The sequence below is a fragment of the Oncorhynchus masou genome, chromosome 21 (assembly GCF_036934945.1).
Source record: "Oncorhynchus masou masou isolate Uvic2021 chromosome 21, UVic_Omas_1.1, whole genome shotgun sequence".
Classification (NCBI taxonomy): Eukaryota; Metazoa; Chordata; class Actinopteri; order Salmoniformes; family Salmonidae; genus Oncorhynchus; species Oncorhynchus masou.
The window spans coordinates 27,379,107-27,404,800 of NC_088232.1; the positions used below are offsets into that span (position 1 = coordinate 27,379,107).

The 25,694-nt window shown below is 43.9% G+C and overlaps 1 protein-coding gene across 1 annotated transcript in view; it reads right to left on the minus strand.

Moving 5' to 3' along the window:
* Positions 1 to 1,390: 1,390 nt before the first annotated feature.
* The window catches only part of ccdc88c (coiled-coil domain containing 88C), an 85,496-nt gene continuing 61,192 nt past the window's right edge, over positions 1,391 to 25,694 (minus strand). Inside the window, 16 exon segments of the mRNA XM_064927939.1 lie at positions 1,391 to 4,798; positions 7,533 to 7,780; positions 8,035 to 8,103; positions 8,231 to 8,305; positions 10,187 to 10,393; positions 12,515 to 12,648; positions 12,650 to 12,796; positions 13,069 to 13,158; positions 13,254 to 13,399; positions 13,508 to 13,694; positions 14,076 to 14,219; positions 19,132 to 19,409; positions 22,895 to 23,056; positions 23,282 to 23,479; positions 23,676 to 23,817; positions 25,476 to 25,603. Of these exon segments, the coding sequence (XP_064784011.1) occupies positions 3,791 to 4,798; positions 7,533 to 7,780; positions 8,035 to 8,103; positions 8,231 to 8,305; positions 10,187 to 10,393; positions 12,515 to 12,648; positions 12,650 to 12,796; positions 13,069 to 13,158; positions 13,254 to 13,399; positions 13,508 to 13,694; positions 14,076 to 14,219; positions 19,132 to 19,409; positions 22,895 to 23,056; positions 23,282 to 23,479; positions 23,676 to 23,817; positions 25,476 to 25,603 (3,363 nt within the window). The 3' untranslated portion in view covers positions 1,391 to 3,790.

Below are 25,694 nucleotides of genomic sequence, written 5' to 3' on the forward strand. Positions count from 1 at the left end.
CACTTTCACTTTAGAATGTATGCCAAGCAAGAGCCATTTGATTGCAAAGTGTAACTGCCCATAATACAATGACATGACAGTCATCTCTTAACAACCTGATGGTGACATATTACCATGACAATGGTCAAACCATAGTAACACAGAAACAGAAATGCACTACATGACCAGAAGTATGTGGACACCTGCTCGTCGAACATCTCATTCCAAAAGCATGGGGATTAATATGGAGTCGGTCTCCACGTTTGCTGCTATGACAGCCTCCACTCTTCTTGGAAGGCTTTCCACTAGATGAATGAACATTGCTGAGGGGACTTGCTTCCATTTAGCCACAAGACCATTAGAGGTTGGGCACTGATGTTGGGCGATTAGGCCTTGCTCGCAGTCGACATTCCAATTCATCCCAATGGTGTTTGATGGGGTTGAGGTCAAGGCTCTGTGCAGGCCTGTCAAGTTCTTCCACATCAATCTCAACAAGCCATTTATGTATGGATCTCGCTTTATGCACAGGGGCATTGCCATGCTGAAACAGGAAAGGGCTTTCCCCAAACTGTTGCCACAAAGTTGGAAGCACAGAAGCGTCTAGAATGTCATTGTATGCTGTAGAGTTAAGATTTCCCTTCACTAGAATTAAGGGGACTAGCCCGAACCATGAAAAACAGCCCCAGACCATTATTCCTCCTCCACCTAACGTTGGCACTATGCATTCAGGCAGGTAGTGTTCTCCTGGCATCCGCCAATCCCAGATTTGTCTGTCGGACTGCCAGATGGTGAAGCGTGAGTCATCACTCCAGAGAACGCGTTTCCACTGCTCCAGAGTCCAATGGCGGCGAGCTTTACACCACTCCAGAAGATGCTTGACATGGTGCATGATGATCTTAGGCTTGTGTGCGGCTGCTTGGCCATGGAAACCCATTTCATGAAGCTCCCGACAAACAGTTATTGTGCTGACGTTGCTTCCAAAGGCAGTTTGGAACTCTGTAGTGAGTGTTGCAACCGAGGGCCGGTGATTTTTACGTTCTTCAGTACTCACCGGTCCCGTTATGTGAGATTGTGCGACCTACCACTTTGCGACGGAGCTGCTGCTGCTCCTAGATTTTTCCACTTCAAAGTAACAGCACTTACAGTTGACCGGGGCAGCTCTAGCAGGGCAGAAATTTGACTAACTGACTTGGAAAGGTGGCATCCTATGACAGTGCCATGTTGAAAGTCACTGAGCTCTTCAGTAAGGCCATTCTACTGCCAATGTTTGTCTATGGAGACTGCATGTGTGCTAAATTTTACATCTGTCAGAAACAGGTGTGGCTAAAATAGGCAAATACACTAATTTCAAGGGGTGTCCACATTCTTTGTAGGTCTACACTACATATACAAAAGTGAGTCAGGAGAAACGTAATTTTACAAATCTTTATTTAAAAAGGTTTCCATTGTTTTTGGACAGAAAAGGTCTATGTATCTACATTAAGCTATGAAAACATTTGCAATATTTTCATTTCAGTATCTGTGCACGTTGGTAGGTGTGTCTTTTAGAACTCCAGTCATTTTTTAGTAGTGTTTGGTCATGATTATCAAAATCAAATCTCTAACCTACTGTACATTACACACAGAAACTGTGCACCAGTTAGACAAGACCTTAGACACCTGTACACATGGTGATGGCACACATTGTGCATAGGTGTGTATGTGTGCACCCACACACACACACAAACACGTGTGAGATTCAATGCAAAACAGATGATATTTCTCTTGGGAATGCCAACCATACCAACCTTTCATCAATCTGAAGAGAACAGCTGTGGAAGGGAAATTTGATTTAGTAGAGAAAAGTGCCAAATATGGTCAATTTTCATGCTCTATATAGTGATCTAATGCATTGTTACACTGTAACAGGCAGACTAATCATCCACCTAATACAGGAGTCTAATTAGAATTTTATCCACTGACTTTTTACGAATACAGAAAACGCATCGATACTTTTTAAATTAATGAGCTTGTGCACAATTCAAACACCACCAACCTTACAATGAAACACACACTGTTCACTTCACAACAAACACATTTAGGTGAGAAAAAAAAAAACATGCAGACAAAGTGTAGTTTTATCATCGAGGGGAACATAAATACATCGAGTCTTATTGCCATTTTATAGCTGGGTAGCAGACAGTATCTAAAAAAAACAACTTACATTTAACACTATCAAGAACTCAAAATGAAAAAGACAAACTCTTAACCCTTGGTCGACAATGTACTCGTTTTCTGTAGTAAAAATGTATCCAGTGTTCAGACTCATTATCTACTTCATTGTATAGTGCTTTTTGGAATGATTTTGGAAAATAATATTCATCATATGCATATAGAAAACATCAAAACTGACAGTGTTCTACTGTATATAGCAGGGCTCTCCAACCGTCCTGTACGTTTTCACTTCAACCACAATCTAGTGCACCAGATTCTAATAATTAGCTGAATCAGGTTAGTTACAACTGGAGTTGGAGTGAAAACCTACATGAAGGTATCTCTCCGGGAACAGGGTTGGAGAGCTCTGGTATAGACACTAGTTTCTGGGGGCATTCACGGTGGTCAGTCATGGACAGTACGAAATATTTCACCGTTTTATTTCTCAACCTGACCAATCTCTAACTCTCATCTTCATCTGTTTTAATCATCATGTCACCATTTCCATCGTTGTCCATATTTTATTTTTAAACTCACTTTCGCTCCATCTCCATCACTTTCTCAATCCTCCTTCACTCCTTTCATTTAAAAAGTATCCCCCCTCTTGCTACAAAATCCCTGCCTTTTCTCTTTTCGGAAGTTGGTCAGTGCGGTGCTCTCTCCCTCTACTTTCTCGTCCTGCCTCGCGTGCACAAGGACAGATATGGGATGAATTACATGCTCCCCACAAGCCAGTTTCACAAAGCCCATAGTTTGGTCACCCACAGGCCACAACAGAAAACAGTATGTTCGAAGTTGGAGCAGACCTTTTTCCAGTAATGTGTCACTCCGAGGCTGTGTTGAGACAATCAAACACTGTCTGTCCTTAAGCTCCTAAAGATGGAGGACAGAAATTACCATGCAATTACTCTGGGAGTGGTTCTTTTCTCCTTCCCCAAAATGTTTGTTTTTCAGATTCAGAATATAACTTCTTGGACGAGGCCAAGGTTGTATATACAGTGCACAGAGAGCTGAGGGGAATCAGTGGTGTCCAATAGAAAAATATTAAAATACATTCGTCGCTCCCTAGTGCCTTTTGTCTCCCTCAAAGCATTCATGTGCTAATGTAACTGCGGTACTGGTGGTCCCTTGGTCATGCAAATCAAATCAACCATATGTTTTGCCAGCTGGGTACAGGCCCCTGTGATGTGTTGAGGTGGTCTCTGTGTGGCAGCATCTCCTTTATGAAGCTTTAAATCCGCAGTAGGAGGAAACAGCGCCACTGGCCGCCACACCAACACCGTTATTGTTTTTGATGCCGAGCTGAGAAGACGTTGCGCAGCATGGTAAAAAAACAAACAAGCAGTACATATTTTGCTCTCCTGTCGTGCGTGTAATGATGTCTGAGGGGAAAAACAGTGTTCGTTGTGTGCAGTAACTTCTTTGTTGTTGGCTGTTTCACCATTAAAGATTACAGTTAGGAAGTTTCAAACAGTCCGAATCACAAAGGATATATCCAGTACAGTAAGGACCAGCCGAGGAGTGCCAGACAAGACCAGGCCAGACATCATGTGGTTTAGCAGGAAGAACAGTGTTTGTACAGTACTGAGGCTGTGGTCTGTAACTACACTAACGCCTCCTAGACACAGCCATATTCATACCACACAGTCTGGGGGTCGTTATTGGGGTCTGGGGAGGCAGGGGTGCTCGTGGGGGGCTCCTCTGTGCCACAGCTCAGCCCCCCTCCTCCTCCCACCTCCGGTTTCTTCAGTAACGGGGAGTCCGCCTGTAGCCGCACCTCCCTGCGCTGCACCTCTTCCTCCTGTGCCTCCTCCAGTCTCAGAGCCGGCACTGCCCTGACTGGCGTCACCATGGCAACCTCCCCACGATGGTTCTTCTGATTCTGCTGGGGGTTGGGTCGTCCCTGTTGCTGTCCGGTGCTGGGTCCGTTGTTCCTGGGGGTGGAGCCTGGTGTTGTTCTTCCTCCGTATCGCTCGGGCTGCAAGGATAGGGAGGAGGAGTGGTGCTGGGGAAGGGTCAGGCTGAGTGGTTCCTCTTTGGGTGGAGCCAGAGGCAGCCTGCGGGGGTCTATGTCCGAGGGTCCTGCTAGCCTGGCAGAGTGGGGGCGCTCTCTGGCCATGGTTCCAGCCCCAGGCCTCCTGACCACCCCATCCACACTTCCACCACCTCCACTCTGGCTGGGTGAGCCACCTGCCTCCCTGTCTGTCCGGTAGCTATCTGGACCGTTTGAGCGCAGCAGGTCAGCAGAGGCCAGGCTGAAGGTCCGAGACAGACTGCTGCTGCCCAGACCACCTCCACGGGGTGCAGGAGGTCCCAGGGGTGAGGGCCATCCCCCTGTCCCTAACCCGTTGCTGGCCCGGTTGGGTAGGGTCTGGGACTGAGGTGTGGAGGTGGATCCCTCAGGGAGCTGGACGATGGGCCTGACGCTCTGGCCTGGTTTGGAGTTCCTGCCTGGCACCTCGCCGGCCCGTTGGAGGTCTGTGTCTCTCTTCACGGTGGGCGTGACATAGCTGGTTGGGGTCTTGGCTCCATCTCTCAGAGCGGGCCGGCCAGAGGTGGATCTCTCCCGCTCTCCTGTTCTGCTGAAGTATTCCTCCATCAGGTCCTCCCGACTGCCTGTCTGCACCTGAGGGGAGGGATGAGGGAGACGGACACACAGCACTTAGATGAATCAAGGAAGTAGACTTCAACACCAAACCCTTATCACACAAACCCCCATCCAAAGCTATTATTGTCCATGTTCAACTACCTGGATTACTGTACAGACACAACATGGGACTCAGGACTGATCCAATCAGTGAAGTGCTTGTTTAGATTGTCTATTGTTAAACAGTATAAAGATTCCTGGAAATATGACCCATGGGTCTGTCTGCCTGCCTATGCCTCTATGATGCAGATTCATTAGGGAATGTGTTTACAACACCAGGGACCATACACATCTCACTGCAGCACTATATAAATGATATTACATTAATGGAAAGACAAGCAGAGCGGCCCGCTGCTCGCAAGGCTAACAGCCAACGACATGAGAAAACAAAGCTAATCTAATGAGGAAGAAGAAATGCCTTTATAAACAAAGAGAAGTATTGATTTGGTCTCATCTACTTGCACCATTAAAAATAGAGGGACTATGGGAGGTAACACCACTGCTCAGATGTTGATTGATACAGCACTTTGGGATGCAGGTAAATGTGAGTGTTTAGGCATGAACATCTCTCAATCATATTTAGTCAGGTTTGTAGGCAAAAACTTTAGGTGTGTTAGCCCATTTTACACCGATTTAGGTGGTTAGTCAGGGAAGCGAGAATCAGATTGATCTCTACATTCTTTAAAACAGAGGTAGGAAGAGAACAAGAGACATGGCGAAAAAGAGCAAGAAAGAAAAATGTACATTGTGTGGTGTTGAACCCCCCCTGTTGCCACAGTATGCCCACTAAGTGATGACCATTTTATTTACTGTGTGAGTTAGGAAGTGAGGTGAATGGAGAGTGTGTAGATGTGCACATCCTAACATTTCATCTACAAAAGCCTGTCAAGTGAGGTGAATGACCAAAAACTAACAGTGCCACCCATCCATCATCCTGGCCTGGTGGCACCAATACAGAGCCTCAGTCAGAAGAGTTCTCCTGCAGAGGGGCTGGAGAGAGGGAAGCTGTGCTTTATGTAGCATCACTTCAATTGAAGCTACAACGCCTTCCCAAACCTTTCATCCATTTCTCTATGACACTATATGCTTATAGCTGGTTGGGAAAATTAACTCAGAATGTGTCATATTAAACTAGAAGCTATATCCACGATTCCATCCATGCCAAACCACCATACATCACTTTATGGCATAGAATGTGCAAGTTCGTACAGTGGTTGATGTACAGTGCATTCAGAAATTATTCAGGCCCCTTGACTTTTTCCACATTTTGTAACATTAAAAATAATGACAAAGTGAAAACCGGTTTTAGATTATCTTTGCAAATGTATTAAAAATAAAAAAAACAGAAATACCTTATTTACATAAGTATTCAGACCCTTTGCTATGAGACTCAAAACTGAGCTCAGGTGCATCCTGTTTCCATTGATCATCATTGAGATGTTTCTACAACTTGATTGGAGTCCATCTGTGGTCAATTCAATTGATTGGACATGATTTGGAAAGGCACACACCAGTCTATATAAGGTTCCACAGTTGACAGTGCATGTCAGAGCAAAAACCAAGCCATGAGATTGAAGGAACTGTCCGAAAGAGCTCCAAGGCAGGAATGTGTAGAGGCACAGATCTGGGGAAGGGTGCCAAAAAATGTCTGCAGCATTGAAGGTCCACAAGAACACAGTGACCGCCATCATTCTTGAATGGAAGAAGTTTGGAACCACCAAGACTCTCCCTAGAGCTGGCCGTCCAGCCAAATGGAGCAATTGGGGGAGAAGGGCCTTGGTCAGGGAGGTGACCAAGAACCCAATGGTTAATCTGACAGTGCTCCAGAGTTCCTCTGTGGAGATAAAATAACTTTCCAGAGGGACAACTATCTCTTCAGCACTCTACCAATCAGGCCTTTATAGTAGAATGGCCAGGTGGAAGCCACTCCTCTGTAAAAGGCACACGACTGCCCAATTGGAGTTTGCCAAAAGGCACCTAAATGACTCAGACCGTGAGAAACAAGATTCTCTGGTTTAATTGAAAACTTTAGCTTGAATGCCAAGCATCATGTCTGGAAGAAACCTGGCACCATCCCTACAGGGAAGCATGGTGGTGACAGCATCATGCTGTAGGGATATTTTTCAGCAGCAGGGACTGGGGGACCAGTCAGGATCGAGGGAAAGATGAATGGAGCGAAGTACAGAGAGATCCTTGATGAAAACCTGCTCCAGAGCATTCAGGACCTCAGACTGGGGCGACGGTTCACCTTCCAACAGACAACGACCTTAAGAACACAACCAAGACAATGCAGGAGTGGCTTCGGGACAAGTCTCTACGTCCTTGAGTGGCCCAGCCACAGCCCGGACTTGTACCCAATCTACCATCTCTGGAGAGACCTGAAAATAGCTGTGCAGCAACACTCCTCATCCAACCTGACAGTGCTTGAGAGGATCTGCAGAGAAGAATGGGAGAAACTCCCCAAATATAGGTGTGCCAAACTTGTAGCGTCACACCCAAGAAGACTCGAAGTACCTTTGGCAGCAATTACAGAATCAACAAAGTATTGAGAAAAGGGTCTGAATACCTAAATGTAATCAGTTTATTTTTTATACATTTAAAAAAAAACAGTTTTACTTCATCATTATGGGGTAGTTTGTATATAGAGAGAAAAACATCCACATCCCAAACCATTCATCCATCTCCCTATGACACATTATCCCTCTATTCTTACAGTCGGTGGTGAGAGGGTGTTGCTCTCCTCCAGGAACTCTTCCAAGGTGACCATATCGCTGCCAGGGGAGGAGGTTCGGTGGCGGCCCGGCCGGGGTGCACTCCTCTTGGTCGGGGTGTGTGTATGGGTGTCGTAGGGAACCGTGGAGCTCCGGGGGAGAGACAGGGAGTGGGAAACGTCTTGACTAACGCCCACTACGTCATCACTGGACAGGCTGGCAGAACGGCCCTGCAGGCGCTCCAGGGAATCTAGATGGACAGAGGGAGGTAGAGAGGTAAAGATAAACAATCAGGATAAGAGATACAGTATTGCTTTTTAGTCAACTAAACGCTGAAAATGACTTAAGTCCACAGTGGGGGACAGTACTAGAAAGCAGGCTAAAACAATGGCCTGAGATATGCCCAATATAATGACACATCTGGTATAGAAATCAGTTAAATATAAAATGGCATTTATTGAAGTAATTTGCAGGGTTTGCAGATAGGCATAATGTTGGTTGTACCTTTGCAGTTAACAGGGGAGTTGCTGCTGGAGGTGTTGTGGCTGAGCTCAGCAGAGCCTGGTCGATAACCTGCAGAGAAAGAGACAGAGGCGGGAAAGAGAGCAAGAAAGAATGAAACAGAGCGGGACAGAGAGTGAAAGGGAGCCCAAGGGTCCAGCAGCCGTCTGAACTTGTATTGATCAGCCTGGTCTTTTACCTGCGTTTCCATGGATACTGCTCCCAAACAGGGTGTCGGGGGAGTGAACCCGAGGGTCGTCCTCGTGGATAAAACCTGCAGAGCACAGAGGGAAGTGAGTTACTCCGCCACGTCATCACATATTGATAGAGAGATGAAGGTATGTGTGTTACGAGTCATTTGTCCCAACAGACAGGTAACCACACATGCTGATACTGTCCCACTTTACAATTACAACTGTGCACACTAAAGGGCAGTAGTGTTTAAGGATGATTAAGGGGATATTTCTAAGCTGTAGGAAAACCCCATGTTTATACACAGTAGATCAACTATAGATAATCCACTTCACTTCTACATACTGAATTAAAATGATGCTACTGATTAATATAATGTAACAACTGGCTCTGTACGATGATGTCGCCTTGAGCCACAAGGCTCCTTCCTGTAAGTGTTTGTTCCATCAACTGGAGAATAGATACACAAAGTTCTGAGATTGGACCACAAGGTTTCAAGGAAAGTAAACAAATGTTCCGACTGTGATTATTGATTAAGGATGGCAGAATTATTCCAAAACACTGATAACTGACCTCTTGGTAGACTAAGTGACGTGTCAATTTTCAGCACTGCGCTCTGGGAGATTAGGGATTTAAGTCACCTGTTGGTGTTATTCTGGAACACTAGATAGGTTTCCATCCAATTGGCGACAGATTTTCATGCAAATATTCTAAAACCTGCATTAAAAAAAATGCATGTTCTCTCACTGGAGGTACGCGTCTTTCAAACTGATTTATTGTGGATAAAATGGTGTGTGTGATAACGCAGTGCACATAAAAATCACTTTGGTGCTGAAGTTTCCATGCACCAAATTTAAAGCAGAAGTTCAATGCCGTGTCGACCCTCTCTACCGCACTTGCTGTCTCAAACTCTGAATGAATGCTTGGCTATGAAAAGCCAACTGACATTAACTTCTGACCTGTGGCAACCACTTATTATTTGACCCTGCTGGTCATCTATGAACATTTGAACATCTTGAAGAACGATCTGGCCTTAATGGCCATGTACTCTTATAATCTCCACCAGGCACAGCCAGAAGAGGACTGTCCATCCCTCAGAGCCTAGTTCCTCTAAGTTTCTTCCTAGCTTCCTGCCTTTTTAATGAGTTTTTCCTAGCCACCATGCTTCTACATCTGCATAGCTCACTCTTTGGGGTATTAGGCTGGGTTTCTGTATAAGCACTGTGACAATTGGTGACGTAAAAAAGGGCTTTATGAACACATTTGATTGATTGAATGGGGTTTCGTCACATTTTAAACTCTACCGATGGCTTTGTCACAAAAACTGTTGCTATAAATTGGAAACTTGCCCAATCTGGTTTTGGAGCATTCTCTCTAGACAACAAGTCGCTAATAAAGTGGACGGGATAGGTTATGAAGAGATATGGATAAGAGCAATATAATGTATTTGATCATTTGCAGCCAAGCATCGATCATCATGTCACCAGCATTCAAATAATACCCTTGATCTTTATTGTAAATTTGCATCAAGCTCATCACCATCCATCAGTTAACCACCATGAAGTTGAACTTATTTAATCTGCCTACAAACGCAACGCTTTTCCACATTGTGGTGGTAGTACAACATAGCATATCATCACGTGACTCCATATCGTGGGCATAAAGGACTTTCCACCGCATAATACATTTTACCGACTCAAAAACACCACACCATGTCAAACAAATTGTCTGTCAACATTTGACATTGTACAGACATCGTGTTTCCATCACACCCATCTTGATTTATTTAACGGAATGACTTTACTTAATTGTGAATGGAAACTTAAATGACTGACTTTAAGAAGAGACATAAGCAAACGTGTAGTTTCATAGAAAGAACATACTGCAGATCTACACTACATCATAACATCTTAACATTGAAGATGGCAGCTAGTCAGTAAATGGGCATTGGGGCCTACCGTACCTTTGGGTCTGCGTCCAGGCCTGGAGCTTGAGTTGGGTGTCAGGCCTGAAGTGGAGGTGTGGTTGGCGAGGGTGGAGTGAGCAGCACCCCCTAGCTCCACACCTCTTCTTCTGGCGTAGAGCTCTTCTGTGCCATTGACACTCTCACTGCTACCCCCTGGAATTCGGTACAGCTCCCTGCCTCGGGACACTCCACTGTCGTTTAGTGCTAGGGGAACAATAACAGAGCAGTTAGTATCTATGATGGTACCACATCCGTCCAAACAAACAACCCCATTCTCCACACAGCAGAGGCAGGTGAGCTGGAGGCTGCTGGACAGTGGACAGTTAGGGCAGGTAGACGCTAGAGTGCGTGCTAGAGCAGTGAAGCGCAAGTGTCAGCAAAAAGCTTTCAAAGGACACAAGTTGACTCCATTTGCACATTTGCTACAGTACACAATGATATACAATAGTCTCAACTAGCATTTCTTCAGTCAGACCACTTTCCAAATGGCAAGATACTGTACGCACATCAATGGTTTTTAGATGCATTTTGGACCTACCAATGTTTCTATCTGATCAGTCTTTTTTTTTTACCAAAGAATAAAAAGCTAAATCCCTTTATAGTAAGTCAGACTGAACCTTGGACTGCTGAGACAGAATAGAACACTGACAGTTCTACTATTCTATAGGAAGTGAAGGCTTTGAAGAAAGTGAAAGAAAGAGAGTGTGTGGGTAGCCTACAAAACAGTGGCGTCTCAGACAGCAGAGTGTCTGGTAGGCTACTGGCTCCGGGAGGGTCTTAGTCTTATTGCATTCCCTGCTCCCTCTCTCAGTCCAGCAATGGATTGGTCATTTATGCAAACATCACTGTGTTAGTAGTCGCAGACATCAATAGATCCAATAGAACAGCTATTCTGTATTTTTGCAAAGGGATAATGCGAATGGTGTGGAGGGAAACGAGGTGGACAGAGAGAGGCTAAAAATGCATGGCAGAGAGTGAGACAGATATGAGTACAGGATATGGAATAAAGGATAGGATGATGTTAGACTGTGGTGCGTGTTTGACAAGGAGAGTCAGAGTATGATGCAAGCGGGAGGCATTCGTATTATCAGCAACGTGACACAGGCTAACACAACGCAGCACAGACAGCATGTGCACACATCACTCCCCAAAGTGGCATTTCCTTTGCACGGGGATTAAAAGCACAACCCTTTAAACAGCAGTAAATACTGCAGATTGCCCCTGTAACAAGTTCTCCTCTCATCACCCCTCCAGCCATGTGCAACATGAGATTTATACCAGCTGCCAGACTAAGAGACACAGCAGACAGAGTAATTGCCTTCATTGGGCTGGTGTCATCGCTCTTCAGTTGCCCACTTTACATGATTAAACATCAGTTGACAGACACACAGATCTCATTTTCACAGAGAGAGGCAAAGCTGCTGGCTGCAGTAAGGGCTGGCTGCAGTAGGGGCGGGCTCTAATCCAAAACAGGGCTACTTACTGCAGGGTCAAGCCAGAGTCCAGAGGAGTGTGCAGGGTATGAGGCTAGAGGCCTCAAAAGGTTCAGTTCAGAGTTCAGTTTGTGTGTGTTGGTATGTGTGATAGTGTATGTTGTGATGGGAGGCACGTGTGCATTAAGAGGTCAGTTTTCTGTAAGTAAATTATGACAGAGGGCCAAAAAGTTAAGATGTTGCAGATTTAAAAAGGGGGGGGGGGGGTGAGTGAACATGAAGATGACGAAGATGGTGGTGGTGGTATTAGAACTGTCCAATGATGGGCAAGAGAGGCTCGGTGGTACAGGTGGAGATGTCAGAGGAGGACCAGAAGCGAAGTTGTCTAGAGAGAGAATGCCGTGAGAGAGGAGTCTTCATTTTCTCCTGGCTCTTACTCCTCAGAAAACCAAACCGCTTGGCTGCTGTGACAGGGAGTACCGCTGGCCGGGCTGAGGGTGCTGAATGATAGGGGATTATGTTATACACACAACGACAAAGAGAAGGGGGAGAAAGAGAGATGAGTGAGTGAAAGAAAGTAGTTAACTACATGCATTACATTAATGAACAGAGTCCAAAAATAGTCCAACAGAGAAGATGAAGAGTTGAAGTATTAAAATGTTTAGACATGCAATAGATCCTCAATGAAGTAGTAGATAATGAAGAACATGCAAGATGAGTTGGAGGGGGAGGAAATGTGAGATTGTGTGTAGCTCGAGCTCCCTCTTGTGGTAAATAGAACTGTATGGCCTTGACACCTTTCCTTATTCAGTTAAGAACAATCTTGGATGAGTAGACGAAAATACACTGCATTTTCCTTTAGTTCCCCAACCCACCCCCGTGTCAGTCTTACCTCTGCTGGAGTGGGTGGGGGTGGGGGTGAGGGTAGGGGAGTGCCCCTGTCCGTGGTGGTTCTCCTCCTGAGAATGGTTCCCCACAGAGTCCAGGCTGAGACGGGACTGGCGGGGGGGTAGAGGAGGGGGAGGCAGGGGGAGGTATGTCAGGGAAGTCCAGAGTGGGAGGATCAGGCAGGGGGATGTCTGGGGCACTCCGCACCCTCTCCCTCGAGCTGTCCTGTCTGTTCTTGGGCTTGATGAGTTTGGCCAAGGCCTTTGCCCCGGCCCAGTGGTTCTTCCTGACAGACAGGAAATCACAGTTTCACTCAGACATCCATCTATCCTCAGGCCATAGGTCATCTTCACTTGCGTCATATTTCTTTCCTGTCTATGTATGCTCTAGGGCCCACAAAGTAAGCTCTCCACAAGTGGCATAGCTAGGGTCAGGAGGGTTTACAGACCATGTGACCTGACCAGGAACAACTCAGGGACATAGGGCTTGCTAAATGCATCCATTTGTCATCCTATTCTATTGACTTAGATTAGCAAGTCAAACTGTAACAAAACTTACTTTTTAGGCGTTGGATCATAGAACTTGTACTGATCCATGATCTTCTCCTCCAGCTTCTCTTTCTGCCTCCGGAGTGAGTTCAACTTGTCACTGGAAACAGGATTTGTTCGATTTATTTATGACATTAAACAAATCAAATTCCAGTAGAAAATATCTCCCTCTATATACCCGCACACCCTACTCACATGTACTGTTTTTGCTCTTCGTGGTAGAGCTCCTTGCTCTCCATGGTTCTCTCCAGAAGGGTCTGGTTCTGTTGGCTCAACATCTGGATCTGACTCAGCAGGTGGTGGTTCTCCTCCTCCAGGTTCCCCTTCAGACGCGTCAGCAACTGGGACAGAACACACAATAGAGATGAACTGTTTTATCTTAGACATAGACAGTCCCTTGTGCAGTAGCTCATTGAGGTCCCGGTGTGGTCCTTCAGTCGTCTCTGTACCTCACAGTGGTTGTCCAGCTTGGTCATGGAGATGTCCAGGCCCTGGTGCTGCTCCTTCATTGAATCATATCTGGCCTGCCAGCGGTTCACCTCCAGCTGAGCTCCATTCAGACTAGTCTTCAGCTCCTTGGTCTGCACCTGCAGCCCATTATACTCCGCACGTAGCTGGGTATGTGTCTGGGTCAACCTTCAGGGGGTGTGGAGAGACGGTATGGAGAGAAATGAGTTCCTGGTGCTTTGCAAAACAAATTCATCTTCAAAATACCAATTGTAGGGTCAGCTAGTCAGTGTTGTAGTTAGTTAATTTTGTTAGATTTTTGTTGAGAGGTGAGTTTAGCCATACTTGTTTTTTCTGCCAACTTGGCAACAAAAGCCAGTTTAATCTAACTGTAGTGTTAAAAAAACATGGCCAAGTGTGTGTAGCTGGAGAAAGATAGTTAGAAACAGCCATTACAGTATGTAACCACCAGAGGGTGCCAGGGTCAGGCTGTTCTCTATGTGGTGCTTTGAAAAGCTGGAGTAGGTTGTCGGTGCTGTATTCAGAAGCTGCTGTGCTGACTGAGCTCACCTGTCCACTTCCCCCCTCAGGCTCTGGTTCTCCCCCAGGATCAGGGCGTTTTTGTGGATCTCCTCTCCTAGACTCTCCCTCTCCTTCTGGAGGGTGGACTCCAGCGCCTCCATGGCATCTTTCTGCTTCAGGAGCACTATGTACCTGCACACAGAGACCCAGACAGAAAAACTGAAACAAAGACTGGGTTAAAAGACAATTTCTCCTCGGAGGTCAAAGTTTTCCGACCCCTTGGATTTCATTTTTATTGTGGGATTAAAATGGATTTGTCATTTTTTTTGTCAACAATCTATACGCTATTGTCACAGTGGAAGAACATATGCATAAATAAAATAGTCATTGCATAAGTATTCAGCTCCCTGAGTCCATACATGTTAGAAACACCTTTGGCAGCAATTATAGCAGTGAGTCTTTTTGGGTAAGTCTCTAGAGCTTTGCTCACCTGGATTGTGAAATATTTGGCCATTATTCTTTTCAAAATTGTTCAAGATGTTGGGGATCATGACAGTAATTTCTATAGTATTTCAAGCGAATTTAAGTCAAAAGTGTAACTTGGCCATTTAGGAACAGACACAGTCTTCTTGGTAAGCAAACTCAAGTGTTGATGTGGCCATGTATTGTAAGTTATTGTACTGCTGAAAGGTGTCCTCTCCCAGTGTCTGGTGTAAAGCAGGTTTTGCACCAGGATTTTCCTGTGCTTAGCACTATCCCTTTCTTTTAATTCTGAAGAACTCCTCAGTATTTGCTTATGTCAAGCACACTCGTACCATGATGCAGCCACCACCATGCTTGAAAATAAGGAGGCAGTTAAATGACAAATACATTTTATTCCCACTTTGTAACAAAATGTGGGGGAAAATCCAAGGGGTCTGAATACTTTTGCAAGGCACTGTATGGTGCCTAATTAACTGTCCCCAGGTTTTGTATTGTGTTACATCTACAAATAGGCCATGGCAATCCCATCCCATATAGATTCCTATTACCACCGAAATAACAATATCGATACTGGGTCCGACAAGAGCAGGATGGAAAAGTCATGAAGTATTGAGCATCCATGATATATGTGGTGGTGTGTTCAAAGAGCTGCTAAGATCACAGATCAAAGCAATCCCATCAGGTTTGTTTTGATTCTTTCATAATTTCCAAAAAATTAAAGAAACTGACTGGAAAAGGGAGGGACTACCTCAGCTTGTCCAATAAGAACCTCTGATTTTAGTTGTGTGTACCCTAATGTCCCTCCCTTGTACCCTAATGAACACAACCCAGGCCTTTGAGGCATATATGGACCATCTGATATCCAGGCTGATTAGGTCCTTGACGGCACAGCAGGCAGACTCTTCTAATCCCTGGGCCTCAACCCCGGCCCCAAGGGACACTGCTCCATTATTCAAAAAATGAGAGATTTTTAGTTAGCCAGCTCAGCCACGTCACATCTCTCCATGTAGACTGATGTGATAGTAAGCTTCCGAATAGGACCATTTTTCCAGTACAGGACAGTGTGTGGGTTCTCATCATGTCTCTGTGTGTATGTGATATTAGGGCTGGGCGATATGTCCAAAATATTATATCACAGTATTTTAAGTATAAATTCAAGTATAGAAGTAAAAATAATTTAAAATTACTTATTACACAAACCAGATGGCACCATTTAAAAATATATATATTAACGGATAGCCAGGGTCACACTACAGCACAATTTACAAACAAAGCATTTATGTTTCGTGAGTCCTCCAAATCAGAGGCAATAGATCACCAGAGATGTTCTCTTGGCAAGTGTGTGAATTGGACCATTTTCCTGTCCTGCTAAGTATTCAAAATGTAATGAGTACTTTTAGGTGTCAGGGAAAATGTATGGAGTAAAAAGTACAGTATTTTCTTTAGGAATGTAGTGAAGCAAAAGTTTTCAAAAATAAAAAAATAGTAAAGTACAGATACCACAAAACAACTTAAGTAGTAACCAAAAGTATTTTTACTGAAGTACTTTACACCACTACTCAATTGAGAATGTCCACACTGCCACATAGAGCTGCACACTGCTGCGTAGGGATGCACACTACCACGTAGGGATGCAGATATGGGTCCTGTGTGGCTCAGTCGGTAGAGCATGGCGCTTGCAACGCCAAGCGTCGTGGGTTCGATTCCCGCTGGGGCCACCCATATGTAAAAGTAGTGGCCCCAGCCGACTTGTAAGTCGCTTTGGACAAAAGCGTCTGCTAAATGGGATATATTATTATATTAATAATCTAGGACTATTAACCAAATGTTGCAATTGCGATTTGACTTGAGAATTAGAGCAAAACTGTTTGGAATCATGGGAATAGAATGACTATTATAAATTCAATAGTTAGAATAGAACAGTGTTTGAGATGACAACGAATTAAAATGTCAGGAAATAGTTATTGTGACAGGATAGGAACTAAAGTGTTGATACGTGTTTCCTAGGGGACCCTATAAGCTTTGGCTACATTGCATGTTCTCTCGTAGCTACTTCATGTAGTTAACATATTTTTGCTTGGCATATTCCTCTTTGATTTATAAGATAATGTTGCACAAACAACATGCTGATTTAGGTCTACACCATCACTGGTATTAGCTAGTTACGTTCTCTTACTCAGTACATTTATTAGCTAGCTATTAACATTAGCGGCTAACGATTAGCATCTCAAGATTTAGAGCAACTTGCTAAGAAAAGACAAACTAATAGTGTCATTATAGAACGCTGGTGGATTTACATTAAGAAGAAAAGTGAACAGCATCGGTGTCATCAACATTGTTGCATTGACCATGCAGACTGAACGCAAGTGTCTCGTGGTTGAGGAACATCAAATGAGCTCCTTGAGTGACAGGGGGCGTGGCTAGGTCTGTGTGAAAAGTGGCACGGAGAGAGAGTGGACAGAGATGAGTCAAATCGCAAAGTAAAAATTAACATTACAGATGGCATTTAACAAACCAAACATTAAAATAGTGGTATAGAAGTAAAAACCAAAACGGTCCCTGCATCAATACCTGTACGTCATAAACTAAGGTATACCGCTCAGCCCTATGAGATATACGTACATAATATAACCACAGCAAACAAACAAAGAGAACACTGTCCCCATAGTTAGAGGAGTGATGTCGCCCTCCGGCCCTCCCCTCAGGAGTGGCCTGCCTGAAGCAGTACAGGTTATAAGGTTCCACTGTAAAACAATAAAAAGCAGCAGACTAGAAGAGTTCCACTGACATCCAAAAACCCTATCTGAACTCCAACTGAATGAAATTAGTCTCCCAGAGTTATTGAACAGTCACAGTTCTGGCCTGATGTTAATTTCTGTTGTCTTGTCCCTCCCTAGCCCTAGTGATAGGCTACCTGTCTCCACCCAACCCGACCGTTGCGGTGTCAGCAGTTTCTCCCAGCTCCAGCCAGGGTGTAAGTGAAATCACACCCAGTCTGTTACTGCTGCACTGTTCCAGCCCCGTGGCATGGAGTGGTCAGGCGAGAGCAGGGGAGAGGCAGGAAGGGTACGCAACACATCCCCTAGGTCACTTCCTTAGGGCGGTCTCTCAATGTCCCAGTGCCAAGCCAGTCTGGAAGGACATACTTTCACTAGCCTATGGCTGTTTAGATGTGGCTTATCAAATGAGGAAGTCTGTTATTGGAAAATTAACTTCAGAGAAATATATTAACACAGTTCTCTTGATCACATGTAACCAACTTATATTTTACGCACTCACACCGAGGTCAATACACATGACATGGACATGAACAACCATGTAATATGACCACTCTGTAATAATATACATTTATTTTAAATGAATCTGACCTTTTTCTACTACACCTCAGTGTAACATCTTGGTGAGTGTATTTGTGTATGACCGCTTGGTGTGTATGACCCATTGCGGACTCTTCCGTGTGTGTGTGTGTGTGTGTGTGTGTGTGTGTGTGTGTGTGTGTGTGTGTGTGTGTGTGTGAGTGAGAGAGGTGTGAACCTGTGGATTATGACATGTATGTGTGACCATTGTCACTTTATTTATCCTGTGCCCTTTGATGATTTCTGAACATTGATAAAATGTCCGTAAAAAAATCCCAGTCAAAATGACAAGTACTAGGTGGTTGCCTATAGTGTGATTTCTAGCTCCATGTTGATTTTTTTTTCCTATGAATTTGGCTCTAGCGTTTAAGCCACAAAATATTATGACCCCATTCCTGAAAGTTAAGACCAAGGAACAAGTACATGCCTCCTGTTTCCCTCTCTGATACTCACAAGGACTCATTGTGTGTGACAAAAAAAAACACACCTAATGACCGAGGGAAATTAATTCAAACCTCCTTCAGACTGGAATTTGGCATTAGCTGATTGTCATTTATTGAGATGCCTAGTTTTCAGACGATAAAAAAAAACGAATTTCTTTTAAAGATGCAATATGTAACTTTTTGGGCAACCCGACCAAATTAGCATTGAAATAGCCGTATTGTTATTTTATTGTTGCTCTTTTATTTTTTTAAACTTTTGTTGACATAAGAAAATATTTACTAACTAATTTTTCTTAAAACTGCATTGTTGGTTAAGGGCTTGTAAGTAAGCATGTTGTATTCGGCACCTGTTGTATTTGGCATGTGACAAATAAAATGTGATTTGATTGGATTACAATGACTACACTATACTTGCTTGTTTTGTCAAACTGAAATTAGGCAAACTATTCTAATTTTAGCAACCAGGAAGTGGTGGTGTGATTTTAATAGCGTTGAGCCTTTTCAACGATGCTAACATTTTTTGGTTGCACTTTGACTCACACAAGTTGAGTGCACTCCACTTCTTTCATAATTACTTTAAGCAACATTCCATTTTAAGAAGAGTAATTTATTGGCGGTTGTGCTGGAGAGCGAGTCAGTTCTTCTGAAGAATAATGTGGAAAATATCCAGCACCCCTGCAATGAACTTTTTTTTTTTTTTTTTACATATGTCCCCAGTAAAAATATCGTTGAATAGCCCTGCCTTAGGGTATTACCACTTGGTGTGTGTGTGCCAGGTGGTTTGTGTAACCCCTGTGTGTGTGCCCCATGTGTGTGACCCACTTGTTCTCCAGTGTGCGGTGCTCTTGCTCCAGAGCTCTCTGGTTGCCCTTCAGGGTGGCGTGTTGGGCGATGAGCTGCTCGTACTCTGCTGCCTGTCTCTCATGCACACTCAGCAGGCGCTCGTGATCCTGCAGCACGCTCTCCCTACCCACCCGCGCCTCCTCCCGCTGCCGCTGCCACGCCTCTGACTCGCTCTCCAGCGCCCCCACCTGGCCCTGCAGCACAGCATTCTGGGCCATGAGAGATGCACTCTGGGAGTTGAGGGTGGAGTTCTCCACCTAAAAGAGGGAGACATTTCTTTCATTTTAGAACATCTATATGTTGGCAACAACTGACACAGCTAGTCTAACTAGGAATTAGGGCTGACCCCATTTAGTCGATTGGTTGATTATTTGGTCGATAGGCTGTTGGTCGACAGATTTTTTGTTGTTGAGAGGTCACAAATATACATATTTTTTTCCATGGCACATGTGTAGGGCTGACAGACAAAAAAAAATGTGTTGTTCTTTAAACCAATCACTTGGTAGACATTATTAAACGTGTATTTTTCCATATATTGACACATCCTATGTGTTTTAATCAAATCAACTATATTAGCTTGTCTGATGCTTTAAGCACACAGTCTGATGAAATAATTAGGACACAGAAATGACTAGAGGGAGTCTGACCAGCAATTGATTTGATTGTGCCGGGGTCGACTCAGACTTGCTGCTCTGTGTTAACAAAAAAAAAAAAAGACAGCGAGTGACTGACTAGCACCCGTTGTCTGTCTCTCCTCCCGGCTACATCGTCTACCACAGAACATCAAAGTGTTTATCGAGCGGTCTGTGTTGCTGAAGCTTCAACATAATTACAGCCATTTCTGACTGAAAAGATCTGTTACCGGAATCCATCATTTGTTTAGGAAAAACCTCCTATTCCCTCAACCCTTGCTCTCTTTACGTGACACATGTAATGCGTCGCATGCACATGAGCAAAGACCTGTTCGCACAGGACAAGTATTACTGGAGAACGTTGGTTATGTAATGTAATTATTACTCCAGAATGCCCGTTATTCCAGAGGACGATTTGGATGGGATAATATTTTCCCCAAACTGCCCCCTGTAATTTTATATACATTTACACAGTTATGAAGGTCAAACGCAGACATTTCTCTCAAAACACAGGGATGTCGATTTTGCACGGGACTAGAATTATCAGAGGACCTTGGAGTTTGCCAAAAAACAGTATGTTATTCTGGCTGGAATTGTTACTCTCCTGCAATGTAAAAATGACTGACATGGCCAAGACTAATATTACAGATGTAATTATGTGCCTGAGCACAAAACGCCACATTTCCCCGACCTCCCCAGTAAAACTAATACTGTCCGAATAGGGCCTGACCTATAGATAGGGTCGGTCTTCGCCTTTCTGCCGGCACAGGTGAGACCAAAAATTACACCGGTTTATTTCATGTTTAAGGTAATTATTCAAGGCTTGCTTAATTTTATATATATTTTTTAAAACTAAAATGCTTGATTCCATTTCAAATCATGAATGCTGTGTGATGACATGAACAATTGATTGATACAGTAGCCTAAAAAAGTATTGAAATATAGGCCAAAGTAAAACAGATGTTTTTATGCCTGAATCTAAAAATGGTGGTTATACAAGGCTGCTATACTAAGCCTACTAATGATAATGACATTACTTATGATCATAATAATAACACCACCAATAAGAAGGAGATCAAGAAAAAGGAGCATTATCCTGACCCCTCCTGTCTCAGCCTCCAGTATTTATGCTGCAGTAGTTTGTGTGTCGGGGGGCTAGGGTCAGTCTGTTATATCTGGAGTACTTCTCCTGTCTTATCCGGTGTCCTGTGTGAATTTAAGTATGCTCTCTCTAATTCTCTTTCTCTCTCTCGGAGGACCTGGCATGATGACTCCTTGCTGTCCCCAGTCCACCTGGCCTTGCTGCTACTCCAGTTTCAACTGTTCTGCCTGCGGCTATGGAACCCTGACCTGTTCACCGGACGTGCTACCTGTCCCTGACCTGCTGTTTTCAACTCTCTAGAGACAGCAGGAGCGGTAGAGATACTCTTTATGATCGGCTATGAAAAGCCAACTGACATTTACTCCTGAGGTGCTGACTTGTTGCACCCTCGACAACTACTGTGATTATTATTATGAGACCATGCCGGTCATTTAGGAACATTTAAACATCTTGGCCATGTTCTGTTATAATCTCCACCCGGCACAGCCAGAGGACTGGCCACCCCTCATAGCCTGGTTTCTTCCTAGGTTCTGACCTTTCTAGGCAGTTCTTCCTAGCCACTGTGCATCTACACCTGCATTGCTTGCTGTTTGGGGTTTTAGACTGGGTTTCTATACAGCACTTTAAGATATCAGCTGATGTAAGGGCTATATAAATAAATTTCATTTGTTATTCTAAATATAATGTCTCGGACAATTTGGAACAGTGTAAACATTAAATAAATAACACCAGAGAGGCTGTTCTAATGAAAAAAGTGTAAAGCCTTTACAGCAAAGATTAAAAACAGCTGAATTTGGCTTGGTACCCGAGGAATCAGTAGGCTATTAAACACACTCAAACAGGCAACTGAAGTATCTTATTTCTGTAGATATATTGATGACTTATAAAGTCGGGCACATTTAACAGTTAAACTATTGATTATAGATCTAATTAAGTTTGGATTTCCCCTCTCCTGACTTTTCTTAGACAATGAGGCAAGGGGTGTTTTCGCATCTCCTCATTCTGCTGCTGCATTGTTCTCAACTTGTTAACGTTGCTATTATGCACATAGCAACATGGTCTAGGAAAAGGCGCCAATTCAACAGCACACCAATGTGTTTCAGAACCGTGGACAGCGATCACTATCGAAAGAGGGAGAAAGCATATTTGTTATAAAATATAATTTTTATTAGTGTTGCACTGTTGTTCTTATGTAATATAACCATATACAATTTCAGTAGCACGTCTTGGACTGATGTACAGTGCCATCCCCACAGCCTCCAAAGTATGTTTTTACTTCCACTGAGAATGACAATAGTTTCTCAATGTATTTGAAATTTTTTTCTAGCTTTGTTGTAGCTTTGAGCTTTGGACCAGACCCAGTTGATTGAATGTTTCAAGTTCATTGCAGACAGGCCATGCGTAGCCAATGTGATGTATAAGATATTTATTTTTAAAATCAGGATATTTTCTACCTGCAATGTTTTTATTTGTTGGTTTTATGTAGGCTATTTGCTTACCTCTATAGAAGTAACTTTTAGATGTGTATAATTTTCAATACAGATAGAATTGAGATTAACCACATGACAATGATTGAGATGCTATAATTAAATAACACTGTTCCACAAAAATGTGCATATGAAAATCATAACTGGATCGGTAGAAATGGTAAGATAAATAGTAAATTGGCACTCAACATGAAAATGTCCCACCCCTGGTGTAGCCTATTAAAGGCCAGCAGCAGGGGGGGGCATAGGGTGTCTATATATGGAAAAATACATGTTTAAAAATTTGGACCAATCGATTGGACGAAAGAACAGAGGACTGTCGGTTGACCAAGATCTTTTTTAGTCAGGGGACAGCCCTACTAGGAATGCAAACAAGGGGGTGAGTAACTAAAAAGGAAACAAGGGGGTGAGGAACAACTGCCAGACCGACACACATCCAAGCTCAGAGAGAGAGAGAGAGAGAAGCACAGTAGCTGTGCGAACATGGTGGAGCAGAGCCCCTGTAGTATGTATTGTCGTACCTGTAGCTTGGCTGTCTGTGTGTGCAAGGCCGTGTTGTGCTCTTGCAGTACAGCAGACTGCCTCTGTACGGCCACAGTCTGGGCATTCAGCTGACTGTTCTGGGTGTCCAGCTGTCTCAGCTGCTCCTTCAGAAGGTGCTTCTCTGTCTGCAGGGTTGCATTCTGAAGGGAAAGGCATCCAGGTAAGATTAAACATGCACAATATACCATTTGTATAACAATTGCCTGATGCTTGTATTGGCCAGTATGTTGTGACCGTTACTGTAGTAGCTGTTCTGCTACGTATGATCTAAGCATTCACAGCAAGGGTTGAGGGCTCGACAGGAAGAAGTCCTTGTCAATGGTCAACTAAAAATCCAACCCTTTTAAAATTCCATCCCCACTCACATTCTTCTCTATGTCGATGAGGCGGTCCTTGAGTTTGAGGAGCTCCGCGGTGGCCTCTCTAGTCTCCGTCTCCCACTTCTCCTTCTGGCCAGGCCTGCCCTGGCCCTGACCTACAGCCTGCAGTGTGGAGCTCTGGGTCTGGGAGTGGGCCTCCTCTTCCTCCTGCCTCTGTCGCAGAGCCTCTAGAGCCTTCTTCACCTAATCACCGCAACACAAGAGGGCAACAGTGTGAGTAAAAAGGATTGTAAGTGAATAAGTTACATAAGAGAGTAGAAATAAGAGTGAAAGTGTTTGTGTGAGAAAGATTGAGTACGTGCAAGAGTATGATTAGTAGACTGTGTGTGTACACACGTCTGTGTGTGTGAGTGAATGGGAGAGGCGTATAGGTACGTACGGTGCTGAGTTCAGTGCGTAGCTGCTGGTTGAGACTACTAGACTCCTCCAGTCGGGATTCCAGCCCCTGAATCTTCTCCTCACGGATCTCCAGAGTCTTCTTCAGTGTTGACTCGATCTTACTCTCCAAGATCTTGAACTTACTGAGGGGGCAAAGAGACAGGCAAACAGTATGTCTAAATGTCATGAAGGCCATTAGAAAGTCCCAGACGAATGAATTCATTGGGATTCAAATTTATCAGCAACGTGGGGCTTTTATTTAAGTCCGATGATGAGCAAACATAATGGAAATTCCTGTAGAACGATGTGCATTTACTTATCTATGTTTGAGGCTGAATGTACTATTTTTTGTACCTTATTTGTAATACCAAGAGGGAGAACGCATGTGTGGCAGATATCAAGCCTTCACTTCGGACAGACTCGAGTAATACTATGGGATATCAAGTTTGAGACAGAGGTTTGCTTGCTGAGGTAATCTGAAAAGTTTTACAACCATACGACTTTCATCTGTACTAAGGAGTCACTGTATTAGCATTGCACTATGACGGAAAAATATGAAAAACCCTAGCAACAAGCAGTTGAACCTAGTAGTTAAATAAAAGAGTGCAGAGCACATGAGATTACTAAGTGCTGTAGAAATGTAACTCGGGGTGGTGAATTTATTTGACATTAACTGATTAGTGGCAGCTTGGGTTTCATTGAGCACAAATAGCTGGAGAAGGAATGTCTTGGTTTTTAATCCAATCTTCCTGGGTGACTCCCAGCTGGGTCTCTAAGTCGTACCTTGAGAGGTGCCTCTTAACACTGAAGAAAAACCCCTCAAGTAGAGGCCCTCCCCTTTCAGGCAATACAAGTTTTTCCAAAGTGTCTTATTTCATATATTTTCCCTTCAGAAAGGCTGGAGTTCAGGAGTGTACAGTTCAGCTATTCCCACAGCGCTGTCCTGTTGCTTGCCTCACCGGACCTGGGGTTCAAATAGTATTTGTTTTTTCTTTCAAATACTTTAGTTTTTTTAAACTTGTCTGATACAATTGAACCAATGGAATTGTCCCAAAACCTCACTCATCTGGCACCCCAGGCAGGCAGACTCAAATGCTCAAAATATTTGAAGGAAATATTTGAACCCAGGTAAGGTGCTCCCGGTCACTGTACATTACCTCACCCAGCAGGACTAGATTCTAGAACACCTTCGCTCTCCAGGGAAAATTAAACTGTTCCAAGATACAGAGGAAAGGAAACGATCTTTTCCCTGTCATTTTCCCATACAGTCATTTGAAATTGGTTGTAATAGAACATTGCACACCTGCTGCTGGAGATCACTTAAACACATACACGTGTTCATGCCACCAACTGCACCAAACAATTAAAAACAAGAGCCTAATCAAAATGTCACATTAAATCTGTAGAGAAAGAGATTAAACACTTTCACAGGTTTCAACAGAAACCAGAACTCACCCACTATACCTGGCACGGGAGGTGGGGCAGAATCCATTAAAGCAAATAAACATGAAAAGCCCCCTTACAACTCAAAACCAACATGTCCCCTGTACCTCATCCAAAGTGGACATTGGGCACACATTTTCACAAGCACTTCAGCACACACACACACAAATGCTATAAATACCTGTTACAAAATATTAGTACACTCCCTTTTTTATACAAAAAAATGGCTGCAGTATTATGAGGGTAAGGTATTAAGTCTGAGACATGGGTCTGAGACACCGGTAGTGTGACGGCATGCTGGTACAGTGTAGATGTAGTTAGTGTGATGCATGCTGGTAGACAGTGAAAAGCCTCTTACTTGTCTTCACAGCTGTGCTCCTCCTGCAGTAGTTTCTCTCTGTTCAGTCCGATCTTCTCCAGCTCATGGCTCAGTGTCTCCAACTCGTTCCATTGCTGCTGCACCTTTAGCTTCTCATTCACCAGGTCCTGGACAGAACACACACAATATATTGCTGATTCTACTGAGCTGTCCACCAAACAGTTTTAAAAGAGGCAGTTGTAGCAGAAATGCAGATCT